Below are 20,965 nucleotides of genomic sequence, written 5' to 3' on the forward strand. Positions count from 1 at the left end.
ACTATAAAAGGCACTAGTCAAACCAAAGCAGCAATACTGTGAACAGTTTCCAACCCTTATCTAAGGAAAGATATACTGGCATTGGAGACAGTCCAGAGAAGGTTCACTAGGCTGATACCAGGTATGGGGAACTGTCTTATGAGGAGAGATTGACTGGATTGAGCCTGTATTCAATGGAATTCAGAAGAATAAAGGGCAACCTTATTGAAAGATACAAGATTCTTGGGGGATTTGACAGGATAGATGCAGAAAGGTTGTTTATTATCCTTGTGGGAAAGTCTAAGGTCAGAGAGCACAACCTCAGAATAAGACTTTGCACATTTAAGACAAATGAAAAGGAATTTTTTCTGTCAGAAGGTTATGAATCTATGGAATTCTTTCCCACAGAGAGCTGTTGAGGCTGGGAGATTAAGTATATTCAAGGCTGAGTTAGTCAGATTTTTTTCATCAGCAAGGGATTCAAGGGTTATGGGGAAAAGGCAGGAAAATGGAGTTGAGGATTATCAGATCAGCCATGATCTCATTGAATTGTGGTACAGACTCAATGGTCTGAATGGCCTACATCTGCACATATGTCTTATGGTTTTATAATTGGCTACTGATTGTGCTATGGTGGACAGCTATGGTGATGGCCTCAACCCTCCTCAGGCAACATCGCACCTTCATCAGGATGGAGCAGGAGAACTGGCACAGGTTGGGGTAAACAGTAGTGTAATGATAATGTCACTGGATCGAGGTAATCCAGAGTCCCAAACAAATGATCTGGGGACCTGGGTTCGAGTCCCACCACGGCAGCTGGTGGAATTTGAATTCAGTTCATGAATCTGAAATTGAAATCTGGTTTCAGTCATGGTGACTATGACAACTATTATCGATTGTTGTAAAAACAGTTTAGACACGGAAATCAGCCATCTTTACCTGGGCTCACCTGCATGTGACTCCAAACCTGCTACAATGTGCTTGACATTATGGACTCTTCCAATGGCAGCACCAGCAGTGGTGTATCTGACAGTGCGAGGCAGCTCAATGCATCCACATTGTTCCAACATGTAATTGTATGCACTTAGTATTAGAGCCCACCACTGAATTCGGCCTGAAGCTATGGGCAGCACTGCCTGTCCTCCTTCTGTAGACCTAGCAGGGGTTTGTTGTCCATTATTATTACAAATTTACATCTGTAAACGTATTGGTGGAACGTCCTGACACCAAATATTACTGCCAAACCTTCCGTCCTTCTCTCTGGGCTTATTTATGCTCTGTATTAGCCAAAGTCCTAGATGCATAAGCTATTGGGTGTTCCTCTCCATTGGGCCACCTATGAGCTAGTACTACCCCATACTTGAGGGGAGGCACTGCATGTCAATACCAGATCTTGATTGGAATCATAGTGTGCCAACACCTTAGAGGATGATGGAATCTATAGGTGTGTGGCTGGAAAAGCACAGCAGGTCAGACAGCATCTGAGGAACAGAGGTAAGTCAATGTTTTGGACAAAGGGTTTTGGCCCGAAACATTGACTTACCTGCTCCTCAGATACTGTCTGACCCAATGTGCTTTACCAGCCTCACTCTTATAGACTCTGGCTTCCAGCATCTGCAGTCTTTATTTTCTCCTTAGAGGATGATGGATCTATGGCTTGGCTACATGACCATTTGCAAGGCCGACCCTGATTTAGGAGTTGTGCAAAGGTGCCAGGATGAAGGCCAGGTTATGTATGAATTTTCCGTAATAATTCACAAGCCCAGGGATGGACCTATGTTCCAGTGTAGATGTGGGAGTCGGGGCACCTTTGATTGCCCTCATTTTATCTTCCAATGGGTGCAACCGCTGACATCTTGTCAACTCTGTAGTCCAAGTAGGTCAGTTGGGGTGTTTGAAACACACATTTTTCCCTTTTAAGGCATATGACCACCTGGGAGAAACATCTAAGGACCATGTCCAAGTTCTCAAAGTGCTCCTTATTGGTCTTCCCTATTATTAGCACGTCATCTGTGCAAAGAACTGAAACAAGGTGGTGAATGCGGGTACAGTTACAGTATTTAAAAGACATTTGAATAAGTACACGAATAGGAAAGGTTTGGAGGGATACGGGCCAAATGCAAGCAGGTGGGACTAGTTTAGTTTGGGAGCATGGTTGGCATGGACTAGTTGGACCGAAGGGTCCGTTTCCATGCTGTATGTCTCTATGGGTCTACGACTATTAGCTGCCCTCTGAAATGGTCTAGCAAGCCACTCAGATCAAGAACAAATAAGGATGGGTTATAAATGCTGGCCTTGCCAGCAATGCCCACATCCATGAAAGAGTAAAGGCAAAAGTCAGTAATATGAAATTCCATCCTCAGACAGGGTTTGAAAGCTAAGCCCTGGAACTTACTCCATAAATTCATCAGTTTCATTCAAGCCTTTGGTTCCCTTCCCAAAGCTTTTAATTTTTGGGGGGAAATAAGGCCTCTTTACTCCTCTGTGAAGCTATTGGAGTGCTTTTCTGTGTTTAATGTGTTATATCTGTGCGTCCTATTACTCTTGTTCCTGTTTTGATCAGACTAAATGTTTATGATTTATCTTAGCCAGAGAAAGCAATAGAGGTATATGAACAGGTCTTGAAGAAAAACCCTCATGACGGATATTTAGTGAGAAAGATCGGACAAGCATTAATTAAAACTCACCACTACACCAAGGTATGGGGAACCCACATTTTTTTCAGTGTAATTGGGTTTATGTTCTTCAGCATTGCTTAATATTATTCATGTTCATTGTGAAGACTTTGCAGTACTTTTAAATAAATTAATGTGAACTTGGGTCCTTGTTGCATTGCTTGTGATTATTGAGTATATCTTTTAGCTCCCTTGCAAGACTAAGACCTTTACTTTCAAAGCCAAAAGAAACCTGAAGACATTATATTTTGCCAAGCTATCAGACAAGAAGCTCATTAAGTGCAAGGAACACTAATTCTTAACTCTTCGAGTCATTGGGTCACAGAGATGTGCAGCATGGAAACAGACCCTTCGCTCCAACTCATCCATGCCGACCAGATATCCTAAATTAATCTAGTCTCATTTGCCAGCATTTGACCCATATCCCTCTAAACCCTTCCTGTTCATGTATTCCTTCAGATGCCTTTTAAATGTTGTAATTTTACCACCCTCCACCACCATCTCTGGCAGCTCATTTCATAAACGCACCACCCTCTGCATCAAAAGGTTGTCCCTTAGGTCCCTTTTAAATCTTTCCACTCTCACCTTAAACCTATGCCCTCTAGTTTTGGACTTCTCTACCCTGGGGAAAAGACCTTGGCTATTCACCCTATCCATAAACTTCATGGTTTTATAAAATTCTATAAGGTCACCCCTCAGCCTCCAACGCTCCAGGGAAAATAGCCCCAGTCTATTCAGCCTATCCTATAACTCAAGCCCTCCAAGCCTGGCAACATCCTTGTAAATCTTTTCTGAACCCTTTCAAGTTCAACAACATCTTTCCTATAGAAGGGAGAACAGAATTGAACACAGTATTCCAAAAGTGGCCTAACCAATGTCCTTTCTCAGCCACAACATGACCCTGAACTCCCATACTCAATGCACTGACCAATAAAGGCAAGCATACCAAATGCTTTCTTCATTACCCTTTGTATTTGCAACTCTACTTTCCAGGAACTATGAACCTGCACTCTAAGGTCTCTTAGTTTGGCAACACTCCCCACGTCCTTACAATTAAGTGTATGTTCTTTCTGGATTTGCCCTACCAAAATGCAGCACCTCACATTTATCTAAATTAAACTCAATCTGCCAATCCTTGGCCTGTCAGCTCATCTGATCAAGGTCCAGTTGTACGCTGAGGTAACCTTTTTAACTACTACACCACCAATTTTGATGTCATCTGCAAACTTACTAACCATACTTCCTATGTTCACATCCAAATCATTTTGCACATGAACCTAGAAAGTTCAAGGCTCCTTGAGTCCTTTTCCTCTAGTTTACCACTGTTCTGCTGACACTTTTATTCAATCACTGAGTGTGTGCAAGGGAGCTTCACAGCCCAGGTTGTCCCTATTCTCAACTGTCTTCCATCACGTGCATGCATATTCAAAGTTGATTGTGTATCATCTAGAGATTTAATTAAAGGTGAATAGTGTTGATCTGGATATCCTTAAAGGAAGTTATCTCTACACATAGGAAAGTGTAAGACTTACTATCTTTTATAAAACACTCATTCGACTTGGAGTTAGTTTTGACTCACAAACTACAAGGGAACAGATTGATGGTTCCCTCAAAAGGTTGTATTTATTTGTGTCTGTGCTTACAGATATAAAACGTGTATAGATTTGAAAAGATTACGGGAAAATTACCCACTTTAAGGATTAAAGAAGGGAAAAGAAATTTAACAATAAAATTAGCAGCAAGTTTTTGTTATTTTACAAGGCAGCAAACTAATGCTTCAGCAGTGTAATTATATTCCTAGTAAATAAATGCTTCAACATCCAACATTATAATGCTCAAACATGTTGCCATTGTGGTATAAAGTGTGTAACATATGTATACTTCAGTATAATTTCTTTTTGAGTTTGGATTTTTGAATTTGAACTTTTTTTGCATGCCTGAGGGTGTTTAATGATTAACTTTCAAGTATTTCTGTAGCCATGGTGATTTCATTAAAAATGTGACAGCAAGTCTTACTGGAGAGTTATGGGGTTTTGTTTACATTGGGAGATTTCTATGAATGAATAACATAAACAATTATGCATTGGGCTCTAGTTTGGAAGCGCAGGGATTATGATTTTTTTTAATTAGGGAAGAATTCATATCTTAGCAAAATGGTTTTACTCTAGTTTCAATTTGGGCAGTTCTGCACATCAGCTGAAGTTAGGTGTGCAAAGCAGCTGTTCTTGAGAAAGGGAGAAGATAGTTTAGAATTGTTGAAAATAGGTTACCTTAGTGTAAGGAGTGTAGTCAAGGTTCCAGGCCAGAAGTGTTTAGTTAAAACACTGCAGGGCTTATTTGAAAGCTGAAAAAGTTTAAGCTCAGTTATATGATGAATCAAGGAAGAGATTCCCATGACTCGGAATTATAGCCACAGGGAAGTCAAACCCTCTGTAAGATAGAGAAGGGTGTTCTATCTGATATTTGAGTACTATAATGGAATGCTTTTGGGATTAATGGGACTATATATTTATTGTCTGTTTTGAAACTTTCAAGTATGTGCTTTATGCAAATATTTTGTCTTGTTCTATTCTATCTTCATTCCTTTTTGCATAATAAACTTTTGGTTCATTGTTAAAACCAAATCTGCAGCAATGTGTGCTTATGTTACAGCAGTCCATGTCCAAATGCACCAAGACCTTGACAATATCCAGGCTTGGGATAAAAAGTGGCAAGTAACATTCATACCACACAAATGCGAGGCAATGACCATTTCCAATAAGAGACAACCTAAAAATCACCCCATGACATTCAAATGCATTACAATCTCTAAATCATCAATTATCAATGTGATACCATTGATCAGAAATTGAACGGGACAAGTCACATAATTGCAATGGCTACGAATGCACTTCAGAGGCTAAGAATATGCAGCAAGTAACTTGCCTTCTGACTCCCTAAAACCTTCCCACCATCTACAAGGTACAAGTCAGGAATGTGATGGAATACTCACCACATGCCTGGATGGGTACAGCTCCAACAACACTCAAGAAGCAGACACCATCCAGCCACTTCATTGACATTACATATACAAACCTCTACTCTCAATACCACCAAGGCAGCAGCAGTGTTTACCAGGATAGGTATAAGATGCACTGCAGAAATTCACCAAGGTTACTTGGATAGCACCTTCCAAATCCATAACACCCATCTAAAAGGGCAGTGCAACAGATACATGGGAACACCACCACCTGCAAATTCCAAGCCACGCTGCATCCTGACATGAACCTATGTTGCTGTTCCTTCCCTGTTGTTGGGTTGAAATCCTGGAATTCCCTCCCTAATGGCATTGTGGGTCTAATTACAGCACATGGACTGCAATGGTTCAAGAAGGCCTTGTTCACCTCCACCTTCTTAAGGGCAACTAGGGCAATAACTGCTAGTCAGTCAGTGACATCCACATCCCATGAGTAGACTTTTTTAAAAAATGGTGAGAGCTCACCCCAATAAAACCAAACAAAACATAATCTAACATGCCAGATTTTAGTCTGGGATTTTACTTGTCCAGTAACAACACCAGCTGGGATCATAGAATCCCTACAGTGTGGAAGCAGGCCATTCAAGTCCATGCTGACCCTTCAAAGACCCATCCTACACAGGCCCACCCCATCTCTGTAACCCTGCATTCCCCATGGCTAATCCACCTAACCTGCATACCTTTGGACTGTGGGACGAAACCCACACAGACACAGGGAGAATATGCAAAGACAGACAGTTGCCCAAGAATGGATTCAATGTGACGCAGCAGTGCTAACTACTGAGCCACCATGCCACCCATAACACCATAATATAACACCATCTAGTCATAAAACCACCTGAGCTGACCCTTCCATTGATTGCATACTCGGGTAGGTTTCTGTGACTCAATTGGATTCTTCCTACCCACACTTGATGCAGTTTACTCCTACACTCAGCTAGTAAAGACCTCTGATTTGTCAAGTTTTTAGATAGTGTCTCATTGGATAATATTAATAATAACTATTAATCGCTACAGAAATACTTGGAAGTTAATCATTAAAACCCCTCAGGCACACAGAAAAAGTTCAAATTCAAAAATCCAAACTCAAAGCGATACTATAATGACAGGCCACATTGTCCATTTCTTTTAAAAGGAAATGGTCGGTTACATATTTTTTTAAACCATTATATGTATTATTGTCAACAAGGTGCAGAGCTGGATGAACACAGCAGGCCAAGCAGCATCATAGGAGCAGAAAGGCTGACGTTTCGGGCCTAGACCCTTCATCAGAAAATGAATCCCTCCTCTGATACTGAGATCTCAGGTTCAAGTCCCTGCTCCAGGGTTTGAGCACATTACAACCCAATGTTGACCCTTCACTACTAAGGAAGCACTGCATTGTCAGAGGTGCTATCTCTTGGGTAACCAGCTAAACTGAGACCTCACCAGTTTGTTGGGGAATGTCAGGATCCCTTGACACTATTTCAAAGAAAAACAGTGGAGGTATTCATTGCATTTTGGTCTGTGTATCCTTCAAAGTCAGAAGTCACACAACAACAGTATCTGATGAAGTGTCTAGGCCCGAAACGTCAGCCTTTCTGCTCCTATGATGCTGTTTGGCCTGTTGTGTTCATCCAGCTCTGCACCTTGTTGTCTCGGATTCTCCAGCATCTGCAGTTCCTACTATCTCTGATTCAATTTTAACCCCACTGCGAAGCCTCTTCTAAGGATGCCTAGACTGAAGAAGTTACCCTCCTCCCTCCGGACAAACCTCAGGGGATCTCTCTCCCACTGCAACTCTCTCGTAATCTCTTCGGCCTTGAAACTGCTCGACCACGTCCTGAAGCAAACCAGGTACTACAGCCACATCACCTTTCTTAGTACCTGCCTACGGAACCAGATCATCCATTTTCTGATGAAGGGTCTAGGCCCAAAATGTCAGCCTTTCTGCTCCTATGATGCTGCTTGGCCTGTTGTGTTCATCCAGCTCTGCATCTTGTTGTCTGGGATTCTCCAGCATATGCAGTTCCTACCATCTCTGATTTGTATTATTGTATTTCTTTTGCTTTCTCTGGTGATTTTTCATGATGTAAAACCCCTTATAGGCAATTATCTATTTTAATGACATTGGAACATTGTGCTGCATTGTATTCAGATCCAAGTTCTAATCTTCATAAATGAACTCCTCTTTCTCACTGCCCTGAATTATCTCTGTTATTCCTTTCGAGAGCATTTGCTTTCATCTCTCAGCGTGACAAGTTCAGCAAGTTTAGTTTTAACACATGGACAATGAGCATTCCTCCCATCATTATTATTTCACAAGGCAAGCTGATTGAATGCCATGCCATGCCAAGACATGTTTTTATTTGACCTGCAGAAGTATGGAACAAACAAGCTCGTATTGGCCACCAAGTCCCATCTTTCCTTGCACCGTGTTCAATCTGCTGTGATAAGATCATTCAATAGAGAACAGCGATCAACTTTGGCGAGTTACTACGTGACGCCTGGGTCAAGTTGTGCAATCTATATTCCCTGCTGTGCTGATTATATTTCTTATTGCATATTAAAATCTCGCTTGTTTTTATATGCCAGTTTCATAAGAATGAAGCTAAATCAGAGTGATTTGTATACTTTCTTCTCATCTTCAGGCCATTCATTATTTTGAAACTGCACTAAAAATAGGTGGACAGGACTTCTTGTGCCATGACCTGGCGGAACTCCTTCTGAAACTGAGACTATTCGAAAAGGCAAAGAAAGTGCTGAGAAAGGCCCTTGAACATGATTTCAGTAAGTTGATTTACGTTACACTTTCCTGCAGAGAAACTGATGTTTACTGTAGTTGATGGAACTTGTGCAGATCTGTATAGAATTTACACCACAGACATAGACTGCTTGGTCCAACTGGATCCTTGTTGGTGTTTATAGTTGTCATGAATATCCTCCAAACTTAACTATTCCTGCATTTTTAAATTCATTTATTCATATTTATTGCCCTTCTCTAATTGTCCTGGAGATGGTGGTGGTGAGCTGCCTTCTTGAACTGCAGCAGTCCTTGGGGTGTAGATAATCTCACAGTACTGTTAGGAAGAAAAATTTTGATACAGAACATTTCAGGTGCCTAGACTTCATTCCTTCTTTGTCTTGGCAGATTTCCCTTCCAAAAGGCCATTAAGAGATGGCGTTTTCCGACAATCATTGACAGTTTCTCGGTCATTATCACTGGAGACTAGATTTTAATTTAAGCTGCTACTCAGAGTATTAGCTGGCATTTAATTAGTAGTTTAGAGACATTATCATTACACCATCGTCACCTTAAGTACTTAATCTAGCTTCCCCACAAAGGCTTCAATGCTGGTCAACTCAAGTACTCCTTCTGATAGCGAGTTCTGTATTCTAAACTCCTGCTTCTACTTTGGTGGTTTCGGTGTCACAGACTTGCATCTGTATTGTGTCAACATTTTTTGAGATGTTGATTGAAAGATATATGTGATGTAGAGGTGCCGGTGTTGGACTGGGGTGGACAAAGTCAGAAGTCACACAACACCAGGTTATAGTCCAACAGGTTTATTTCAAATCACAGGCTTTCGGAGCGCAGCCCCTTCGTCAGGTAAAGTGTTACACCTGATGAAGGAGCAGTGCTTCGAAAGCTTGTGATTTCAAATAAACCTGTCGGACTATAACCTGGTGTTGTGTGACTTCTGAGTTTGAAGGATACATAGGCCAAAATGCAATGAATAACTCCACTGTTTTTCTTTAAAATAGTGTCAAGGGATCTTGACATCCCCCAACAAACTGGTGAGGTCTCAGTTTAGCTGGTTACCCAAGAGGTAGCACTTCTGACAATGCAGTGCTCCCTTAGTAGTGAAGGGTCAACGTTGGGTTGTAATGTGCTCAAACCCTGGAGCAGGGTCTTGAACCTGAGATCTAAGTATCAGAGGAGGGATTCTACTGATTAAGCCACAGCAAACACCATGTTTCTCTTGAATTCCCTGTTGACAACTCATTGACAGATGTACGGCAGCACATAGAGGAATGTACATCAAGTACAGTTACATTTTCTTTTTCACTTCTTGAGGCTAATGTCCTGGATCCAAACATGCACAATGACAAACGTTACAAGTCCAAGATAATGTGTGGAAAAAGCTTCTGATGATAATTCCAAGGCTCTGTAGTAATTATAGCAAGGAAGAGCTATAAACAAAATCTGTACTGTTGTGGTATCAGTGATTTAGTTTGAAACCAAAGCCAGGAAATCATCGTAAGCGGTTTTAGCAGAGCAGCATTCTTGTGGTTGCATGACATTCCTCTGCCTATTATTTTAAAAAGGGGGTTATCTATTAAAATAAGAACTTTTAAAGCAGGTGTGATAAAATGTGTGTTAAAATAGCACATCCGAAGACAATTGCACTTTCATCACAAAGTGTAATTTCAAGGCTTAGAAAGTATGGCTAAAGACTGGTGGGTGAGAAACAAAGAATTATTTTGTTATGGGGTTACCATGGCGAAAATAACTCACTGTTAAAGTTTTCAGAGAGCACTTTGGAGCGTATTCTGTCATGTGAAGTAATTTGCAGACAATAGGAACAAGAAGCCATTTAACTCTTGAGCCTGTTAAATGAGATCATGATTAAACTGTGATTGACTGCCTTTGCTCCATATCTCTTAGCACCTTTGTTTAGTAATAAAATCTATCATCTTCATATTTAAAATTAACAAGTGGCCACATTTGATTCAAAAGGATAGTTCTAAATATCTAGTATCCATGTCTTTATGTTAATATATTCTTCCTAAAGCTTGCTCCAGAAGAAACAATTTATGTTCATACAATTTCAAAGCACTTAACAGCTAATGGAATGTTTTTGAGGTGTGATTCCCGAAACGGTGTGACCAATTTGGGCACAACAAGATCCAACAAATAGGTCTGTGAGGTTGTTCGAGGGATAAACGTTAATCAGGAACACCAGATTAACCCTGCTGTTCTTCCAAGAATGTTGTAATGATTTATTTTATATTTGGAAAAGCTGAAAGGACTCAGTTTAACATCTCACCTGAAAGACAGAACTTGCAACAGTGTAGCATTCCCTCAGTATAGCATTGGAGTGTCTGGTCAGTTTATATGCTGAAGTGTCTGGACATTCTGGAGCCTATAACCTCTATGTCAGAGGCAACAGTCCTACTGTTCAGGCAAGGAAGACGAGAACCTATAAAACCCCATTTCTTTAGTGGGTATGGAAATCATACTCAAAAGTGCCACGTAGACTATACTTATATCTGACATCGCCTCCGTTTCACTGAATGTTTAGTTATTTTCCTCAGCTTTAGAATGCACTTGAAAACTGCAGATGACTCTGAAATGGGTTAAAGAAGACTGTAAAAATTTATGAATCAGGTGGTCTTTAATTAACTATACTCCTCAGGATTATCAGCCTCGTTGTCATGTATGATGTAATTACTTCCTTCACATGAACATTGAATTAAAAAAGACATTTAATCCTTTAAATCCATCTTTTCCAATTCCCCACTGAGAGGTCTCTCAAATTTGTTAAATCTCTTAAAGGATGTCATCGAATGTGGTTAAAAATGCCAAGAAAATGAAGGGGTGAAGCTTTTCCTGCTCCTTATAGGAAATCTGAGAGATTTTTCCAACTACCTCACTACTATAATCAGCGCATTTCTGAATTTCTATCTCTTAGAGTCATACAGTCATAGAGATGTACAGCATGGAAACAGACCCTTCAGCCTAACTGACCAGATATCCTAAATTAACCTAATCTCATTTGTCAGCATTTGGTTGATATCTGTCTAAACTCTTCCTACTCATATATCCATCAGAAACCTTTCAAATGTTGTAATTATATCTTGTTCGTCTTGAACTGCATATAGCCTGGGATACATACTCTTCAAGCTCTCTTTCTGTAAATTATATAAATGACTTGGCTATCCCTCAGAATCATCTCCAATAATTTCCCAGTCCTGACGAAGGGTTTCACCCCAAAACATTGACTTCCCTGCTTCTTGGATGCTGTCTGACCTGCTATGCTTTTCCAGCTCCACATTTATTGACTGGTCACCCAAGAGATAGCATCTCTGACAATGCAGTGCTCCCTTTGTAGTGAAGGGGCAACCTTGGAACCGGGACTTGAACCTGAGACCTCAGTATCAGAGGAAGGATACTACTGATTAATCCACAGCAAACACAATGTTTCTCTTGAATTCCCTGTTGACAACGCATTGACAGCGGTATGGCAGCATGTAGAGGAATGTGCAGCAAGTACAGTCACAATTTCTTTTTCACTTCCATGTCCTTTTCCTTTGTGAATACCGATGCAAATGCAGAACAGTTAGAAATGTATAATATGATTAAGCAGAGACAGCATGGCTTCATGAAGGGGGAAATCATGCCTGCCAAGTTTACTAGAATTCTTTGAGGAGATAACAAGCAGGACAAATAAAGGGTAAGCAGTGGATGCAATATATTTAGATTCTCAGAAGGCAATACAACATTAGGCTACTTAATAATGGATAGCAGTTTGGCTGACTAATAGAAGACAGAGAATTGGGATAAGGGGAACATTTTTGGAATGGCAACTTGTAAATGGTGGGATGCTACAGAGATCACTGCTGGGACCACAATTATTTACAATATATATCAATGACCTTGGTTAGGCCACTTTTGGAATACTGTATTCAATTTTGGTCTCTCGGCTGTAGGAACGAAGTTGTCAAACTTGAAAGGGTTCCAAAAATATTTACAAGGATGTTACCAGGCTTGGAGGGCTTGAGTTATAGGGAGATGCTGGACAGGCTGGGGCTATTTTCCCTGGATGTCAGAGGCTGAGGAGTGATCTTATAGAGGTTTATAAAATCATGAGGGGCGTGGATAAGGTGAATAGCCAAGGACTGTTTTCTAGGGTAGGGGAGTCCAAAACTAGAGAGTGGAAAGACTTAAAAGGGTCCTAAGGGGCAACTTTTTCATGCAGAGGGTGGTATGTGTATGGAATGAGTTGCCAGAGGAAGTGGTGGAGGTTCATACAATGACAACATTTAAAAGGCATCTGGATGGATATATGAATAGGAAGAATTTAGAGGGATATGAACCAAATGCTGGCAAATGCAACTAGATTAATTTAGGATATCGGGACAGCATGGTCAAGTTGGACCGAAGATCTGTTTCCATGCTATACATCTCTATGACCTGGAAGAGGGAAGTGAATTTACTATAGCTAAGTTTGCGGGTTACACAAAAATAGGTGGAAAGGCCAGCGGTGAGGCTGACAGAATTTGCAAAGGAATATAAACAGGTTACGTGAATGGGCAAAAACTTGGCAGATGGAATATAATGCAAGAAAATGTGAAGTTATGCACATTTGCAGAAAGAATAGAGGAGCTGAATATTATTTAAATGGAGAAATTATGGAAGCCAAATGGAATGTAGGTCCTTATTTCAAGGGGAATGCAGTGCAAAAGTAGGAGTGCTTTGCTAAAAATATATAAAGCACTCATCAGACTACAGCTCAAATGCCATGGTTTGTTTCGGGTCCTTTATCTATGGCAAGATATTCTGGCATTTGATCCAGTCCAGAGAGGATTCACTGGGCTGATACCAGGTAGGGAGAGACTTTCAAATAAGGAGTGAATGAGTAGATTGGGCCTGTATGCATTGGAAATATAAAAGAATTAGACAATCTATTTAAAAGGTACAACATTCTTAGGGAACTTGACAAGATAGATGCGGAAAGATTATCTCCCTTGGGAGGAGAGTCTAGGACCAGAGGGAATAATCTCAGAATAAAGATTAGTACATTTAAGACAGAAATGAGGAAGAATTTCTTTTCCTCGAGGGTATTGAATCAGTGGAATTCTTTACCACAGAGGGCTGCTGAGATGATGTCCTTATATTCTAGGCTGAGATAGATATATTTTTAGTCAGGAAGGGAATCAAGGGTAATGGGAAAAAGACAGGAAGGTGGACTTGATGAATATCATATCATCCATGATCTCACTGAATGGTGGAGCAGACCTATGGTTTTATGGTCATGGTTTATTAAATTAAAAACCAGTCACTGAATTTAACCATTACAGTATACTATGGGAAGAACCAGATAAGACAGAAATTATCAGTTAGGTAACTTATAGCAGAGATTTTAAGAGCTCGTAGATAATAAGAACAAGAAACAAGGAGATAAGGGAATTGAGAAATTCTAAAATCCTGGTTGAAAATGAGAAATAATTGTGAATCCAACATAATAGTATTGCAGAGTGGCAAAATAATTTGCAGGACTCTTATGTGGATTTAGAAGGAAGATGACAAAATAGATGAACAAACACAGCTATATTTTTTATTGATAAGGCAAACAGGATATCAGTCACCTCTTCTCTAGCAAGTACCATTGTTAGACATTACTCTATTTCAGAAAACGATTTAGCCACCATGATGAATGATGTCAAATACCTGATGCTTTTGGCCAGGATCTGCAAGAAGACTAATGAAGTTGAGGAAGCACTGACTGCTTTAACCAAGGTGAGTGGGCCTGAATACTCAATGAAATGCATACATCATTCCTGCTGTGTCATATACTTTCAGGAGAGACCTGTTATTGACGCAGAAAGTGCTGGAAAAAAGCAGCAGGTCTGGCAGCATGCAATGAGAAACAGTCCAATATGACTTACTCTTCTTCAGAAATGTAGTTAACTCTTGCTTTCCTGGAAATTATTATAGACCAGATCAAACCCTCTCAAACTATTGTAAGAAGATGGCCTAGGCCTCAACTTTTTCTTATTTTTAAAGGCAAATGTAAGGTGTTGTGTTCCAGATGCAATTCAATTCGTCAGACTACCAGATTTGAAGCAAAACACACTTTATTCTTACACTATAGTTAAAATACAAACAAAAGAAAAAGGAATTGCAATAACTTAAATCTATGGGAAAACTTAACAGAATAATAGATTACTTAATGACTAAATTGCAACTGTTGCAATATAATAACATTCCATAAACATACCCTTAGCAAAGGCAAATTCAATAAAATTGATTGTCTCACATGTAATTCTCCAGTCCATGAGGAAAGAATATCAAGAGAAAACTCTGAGAGAGAGAGAGAACTGAAGTGTTTTGTTGAAGCAGGGAGTAATGTATAGCAGCTTCCAAACCCCAACAGCTACTGAAAGTTAAATTAAAATCCTGATTCTGTGGGAGGTTGACCCCACCCATTCAGGCTGTTTCTATTGTTCCAGCTTTAAAAATAACCCCAAAGCCTCAGCAGCTGTTTATTTATTGACTTGGAACAGACCGCTCTGTACCTCTGTTTCAACCTCACTTCACAAAAAAAAAACCAGGACAAAATACATCTCTTAAAGCTATATTATCATCACAATGAATTTGATTAGTAGTAGCAGTACTATCTACAAGATGCACTGCAGAAATTCACCAAAGTTCCTCAGACAGCATCTTCCAAACCCACAACCACTTCCATCTGGAAGGACAAGGGCAGCAGACACATGGGAACACCAGCACCTCTAAGGCAGTCACCATCCCAACTTAGAAATATATCACCATTCCTTCACTGTTGCTGGGTCAAACTCCTGGAATTCCCTCCCTAAGGGCATTGTGGGTCAATCTACAGCAGGTGGACCGCAGCAGTTCAAGAAGGCAGCTCACCACCACCTTCTCAGAGGCAACTAGGAGTGGGCAATAAATGCTGGCCCAGCCAGCAACATCCACATCCCACAAATGAATTTAAAAAATACATCCTCTTTTTACTTGTAAATCCTTACTTCATCAGGAAGAGGGAGAATTTCATCGTGTCACTATAGACTAGACTCAACCTCAAATCCCAAATGCAAAAGTCCAGTGTGCTAACAAAAGCAATAGTTACTTTATTGTTTTTGTCTTTAATGGGAGAATTGCTAATTAAAATTCTTGCGACCATTGTGAAAAGACACCATGAAAGATGTAAATTTTTCAAAATCAATTCTAAAGTGTTTACAAATCGTTTATTTGAAAATGTGTTAAGTTTACATTTTTCACAGATTTTAAAGAAAGGGACTAATAGAAACGTAGGATGGCTACCGCACAGAGCTCATCACGTCCATGCCAGACCCTCACAGTTGTATTTCAGCTAGACCCACTCCCTGGTCCTATCTAACTTTCACTGTTTATCTGGTTTCCTAATGAAACATCTGATTGTAGCCTCCACTACTCTCTCTGGTCATCTATTCCAGCTGCGTTAAAAAAGTCCTTTCTCATGTCCCTGTTCTTTCTTTTGCAAATCTCCTTAAATCAGTATCTTCTGAATTTTATCCCTTCTGCCAGTGGGAACAATTCCTCACAATGTGAATATAAGAGAAATGGTTAGTAGGTTTGCTGACAACACCAAAGTTGGTGGTCTAGTGAACAGTAAAGAAGGTTATCTCAGGGTACAATGGGACTTTGATCAGATTGGCTGATAGGCCGAGAAGTGGCAGATGGAGTTTAACTTAGATAAATGTGAGGTGCTGCATTTTTGGAAAGGCAAATCAGGGCAGGACTTATACACTTAATGGTAGGGTCCTGGGAAGTGTTATGAATAAAGAGATCTTGGGATGCAGGTTCATAGTTCCTTGATGATGTACTCACAGGTAGATAGGATAATGAAGCAGGTATTTGGTATATTGGACTTTGTTGGCCAGTGCATTGAATGTAGGAGTTGAGAGGTCATGTTGTGGCTGTACAGGTCATTGGTTAGGCCATTTTTGGAATACTGCATTCAATTCTGGCCTCCCTGCTATAGGAAAGTTATTATTAAATTTGAAAGGGTGCAGAAAAGATTTACAAGGACATTGGCAGGGTTGGAGGGTTTGAGCTACAGGGAGAGGCTGAATAGACTGGGGCTATTTTCCCTGAAGAGTTGGAGGTTGAGGGGTGACGTTATAGAAGATTATAAAATCATGAGGGGTCATGGATAGGGTGAATAGATAAAGTCTTTTCCTGGGGAAGAGGAAAAAAAAACTAGAGGACATAAGTTTAAGGAGAGAGTGGAAAGATTTAAAAGGGACCTAAGGGGCAACTTTTTCACACAGAGGGTGGTATATGTATGGAATAAGCTTCCAGAGGAGGTGGTGGAGGCTGGTACAATTACAACATTTAAAAGGCATCTAGATGGATACATGAATAGGAAGGGTTTAGAGGGATATAGGCCAAAAGCTACCAAATGGGACTAGATTTATTTAGGATATCTGGTCGGCATGGACAGTTGGACGGAAGGGTCTGTTTCCATGCTGTACATTTCTATGACTCTATAGCTCTATGTGTTTTGCCGAGACCCATCTTTTCAGGTGTACCAGCATTTTGTGCATCCCTAGAGGTAGTTTATGTTTAGCTACTCCTCTAATAGCTACACATTTTATAAATCTTGATGATTACACATTATAGAAAAATATATTTACATAATCATAAGTTTCTACCTCTCACTAATTGAAATTGGGAGGATATATCTATTATATCCCTCATCTCTAAAGAATCATTTACTTAGCAGCCCATCTTCCCAAACCCCCTTCCTCATTCAATCACTGTCTCACTAAAACAGCATTCCCTTGATCTAAACCCCTTCCTGCACCTATTCTTTTGCACCTTTGAGAGATAGTCCCACCAAGGTGATTGCTGTATCTGTTCAGTGGTCTGCTGATAGCAGTGTGGAGCTGGAGGATCACAGCAAGCCAGGCAGCATCAGAGGAGCAGGAAAGTTGACGTTTTGGGTCAGGACCCTTCATCAGAAATAGGGAGGGGGAATGGAGCTCAGAAATAAATAGAGAGAGCAGGGCTGGGGCTGGGGAAGGTAGGTGGGATGGTGGTAGATGAGTGCAGGTAGGCAGTGGTGGGGTTTGATCAGTGAAGTGGGGGGGTGGATAGGTGGGAGAGAAGATGGACAGATTGTGTCAAGTCAAGGAGGTGGGGATGAGAGGGATGGGATGGGTTGGTCATGGGATGAGGCCTGCTCCTCTAGTTTGCGGGTGGTGTCATTGTGACACTGGCGGAGGCCCAAGATGGACATGTCGTCCAGGGAGTGGGAGGGGGAGTTAAAGTGGTTCGCGACCAGAAGGTGTTGCCATTTGTCATGAACTGAACGCAGATGCTCTACAAAGTGGCCTCTGAATCTCCATGTTGTGTCACCGATGTAGAGGAGGCCACAGCAGATACAGTAGATCAAATTGACGGATGTGAAGGTGAACCCCTGTCTAATGTGTAAGGTTCGGGAGCCTATAGCCCAATGGCCTAAACATGGATTTCATCAGTATTAAAATCTGCCCCCCCCAGCCTCATCCCATGACCAACCCTCCCCCTCATCCTCGCCTCCTTGACCTGACACAACCTGTCCATCATCTCTCCCATCTATCCGTCCCTCCCACCTCACTGACCAATCCCCACTACTGCCTACCTGCATTCTCTATCACCATCCCGCCTACCTGCATTCTCTATCACCATCCCACCTACCTTCCCCAGCCATACCCCTCCTCTATTTATTTCAGAGCTCCCTTCCCCCTCCCCATTTCTGAAGAAGGGTCCCAACTCGAAACGTCAGCTTTCCTGCTCCTCTGATGCTGCCTGGCCTGCTGTGTTCCTCCAGCTCCACACTGTGTTATCTCTGACTCCAGCATTTGCAGTAGTGGTCTGCTGATCTTTTTTAAAAAAAACATTCATAGAATGTGCACATTGCTTGCTGGGCCAGTATTTATTGCTCATCCCTAGTTGCTCTTGAGAAGTGGTGGTGACCTGCTTCAGTACGTTTCATCTAGGTATTCCCCCACAATGCAGTTAGGAAGGGATGGAGTTCCAGGACTTTGGTGGAAGTGGTTGTTGGTTTGGAAGGTGCTGCCTAAGGATCCATTGTCAAGCCCCTGTCATTCTGGCAATGTTTCTAGCTTCTGATGTTGTGCAACCTGGCAAGCTGGTGCTCAGGTTCATGCACTGTACTCACCTTCTATAGAATCCCTACAGTGTGGAAGCTGGACATTTGGCCCATCAAATCCACACCAACCCTCTGAAGAGCATCCCACTCCCTATCCTATCCCATCCCTGCATTTCCCACCATTAACACTAAGGGCAATTTAGCATAGCCAATCCAACTCACCTGTACATCTTTGGACTGTGGGAGGAAACTAGAGCATCCAGAGGAAACCCACAGAGACACAGGGAGAACGTGCAAACTCCATACAGATAGTCACCCGAGGCTGGAATTGAACCTGGGTCCCTGGTGCTGTGAGGCAGCAGTGTTAACCACCCTGCCAGCATGCCACCTCTTCAAATACAGGTTGTTTCTCTCCTACACTTGCTGCTAATAGGCACATCAGTGAGATTCATTCCAATTAGCAGCAACAACGGCACCATAGCTTGATCACCAGACACTCTTGCATTTGAGAAACTTCTGGATCACGGGAAAAGAGAAAGTTGTGGTCTGAAAATCACCATTACACAATTAAGAGAAAAGTATCCCTTCAGGTCATCCGTACTCATTTGGATAATTGTACTCCACTTTAGGAGCCACCGGTGACAGATCCTTCAGAATTCTGAAGACTTCTGAAGTGTGGCATGGTGGCTCAGTGGTTAGCACTGCTGCCTCACAGCACCAGGAACTCAGGTTTGATTCCAGCCTTGGTTGACTACCTGTGTGGAGTTTGCACATTCTCCCCATGTCTGTGTGGGTTTCCTCCCACCGTCCAAAGATGTGCAGATTAGGTGGATTGACCATGCTAAATTCCCACAGTATGCAGGCTAGGGGTATTAGCCTTGTGAAATGTGAGATGGAATGCTCTTTAGAGGGTCAGTGTGGACTCGATGGGGTGAATGGCCTGCTTCCATACTATCATATCTATCTGGAATTGAACCTGATTCTATCATATCTCCTGTTGGCCTACTCTGCTATGTAGCCTGATAGCTCCATTGAGGGTCACAGCTATGTGGCAGGTATTTGTTTTGTGTTACATTGTTAATCTCTCATTTAAAATGTTTTTAAGGCTTATGATTTACAAGGACGGTTACTGAAACGCCTGATGATGGAGCAGTCAGATATCATTCCAGTTGAAAACCAGCTGGCTGCCTCCATCTGTACCGAGATAGCACACATATATGTGGATCAGCAAGACTATGACAAGGCAATCTGTTTCTATAAAGACGGGCTGGGCTTTGTCGAAAATGACTCAAAGGTGAATAAAAAGAGTATTCTTTACATACTTACAAGTACAGACGTGTCTCAATTGGGAGAGTCGACAGCCTGGTGGCATTATCACCAGACTATTAATCCAGAGACCCAGGTAATGTTTTGGGGACCTGGGTTTGAATCCTGCAATGGCAGTTGTTGGACTTGGAATTCAGTAATAATCTGGAATTAAGACTCTAATGAAGACCATGAAACCATTACAATTGTCAGGGGGAAAAAACATCTGGTTCACCAATGTCCTTTAGCGAAGGAAATCTGCCATCGTCACATGGTCTGGTGACTCCGACATGTGACTCCAGACACACAGTGATGTGGTTGACTCTTAACTGCCCTCTGGGCAAAAGGGATGAGAAATAAATGCTGGTCTACTGATGCTCACATCCTGTGACTAAAATCAGAAGTCACACGACACCAGGTTATAGTCCAACATGTTTATTTGAGATCACAAGCTTTTGGAGTGCTGCTCCTTTGTCAGCAGGGAAGTGCACAGGTCCAGAATTTATAGGCAGAGAGATCATTGTAAGCTAATTCCAGGTAATTAAGAGTGTCAAAAGATAATACAAATGGTGTGTGCGGAGTGTCGACAGGCTAAAGAACAAGTCTTTGCAGATGATCAAAAGTGTCAAACAGTGTCAGTAAAGTGTCAACAGCTGAATAACAAGTGAAGGGATGACCTATAATCTGATTAATTAAGGTAAAGAGGTAATTACAAAAAATCAAAAATGAGATGGTGTTAGAGACAAACCAACCATGGCTGGAATAACACAATAGGTATAAGAGTCGCATGATGAGAGTCTAACCAAAGTAACAAGTAATCCAAAACTGTACAAACTAATAAAGGTAGAAAGATCATAATAAGTTATCAAGGTGATGGTGTCAAAACAGAACAGTGAGGAAGATTTTACACAGAACAGTATGGTGGGGTTACATGAGATGAGAGGCATAGATAGAGTGCATAGCCAGAGACTTTTTCCCAGGACAGAAATGGCTGTCATGAGGGGGCGTGATTGGAGGAGGGTATAGGGGAGATGTCAGAGGGAGGTTCTTTACACAGAGAGTGGTGGGTGCGTGGCATGCACTGCCAGCAGTGGTAGTAGAGTCAGATACATTAGGGACATTTA

The 20,965-nt window shown here is 41.4% G+C and overlaps 1 protein-coding gene across 1 annotated transcript in view; it reads left to right on the plus strand.

Annotated features, from left to right (window-relative positions):
- The window catches only part of LOC109912771 (tetratricopeptide repeat protein 21B-like), a 116,033-nt gene that overhangs the window by 65,340 nt on the left and 29,728 nt on the right, over nucleotides 1-20,965 (plus strand). The window contains exons 18-21 of the mRNA XM_048618359.1: nucleotides 2,568-2,678; nucleotides 8,301-8,439; nucleotides 14,067-14,173; nucleotides 19,642-19,830. Coding sequence (XP_048474316.1) covers nucleotides 2,568-2,678; nucleotides 8,301-8,439; nucleotides 14,067-14,173; nucleotides 19,642-19,830 — 546 coding nt within the window. The remainder of the gene's footprint in view (nucleotides 1-2,567; nucleotides 2,679-8,300; nucleotides 8,440-14,066; nucleotides 14,174-19,641; nucleotides 19,831-20,965) is intronic.

This window comes from Rhincodon typus, chromosome 2 (genome assembly GCF_021869965.1).
Source record: "Rhincodon typus isolate 14 chromosome 2, sRhiTyp1.1, whole genome shotgun sequence".
Taxonomy (NCBI): domain Eukaryota; kingdom Metazoa; phylum Chordata; class Chondrichthyes; order Orectolobiformes; family Rhincodontidae; genus Rhincodon; species Rhincodon typus.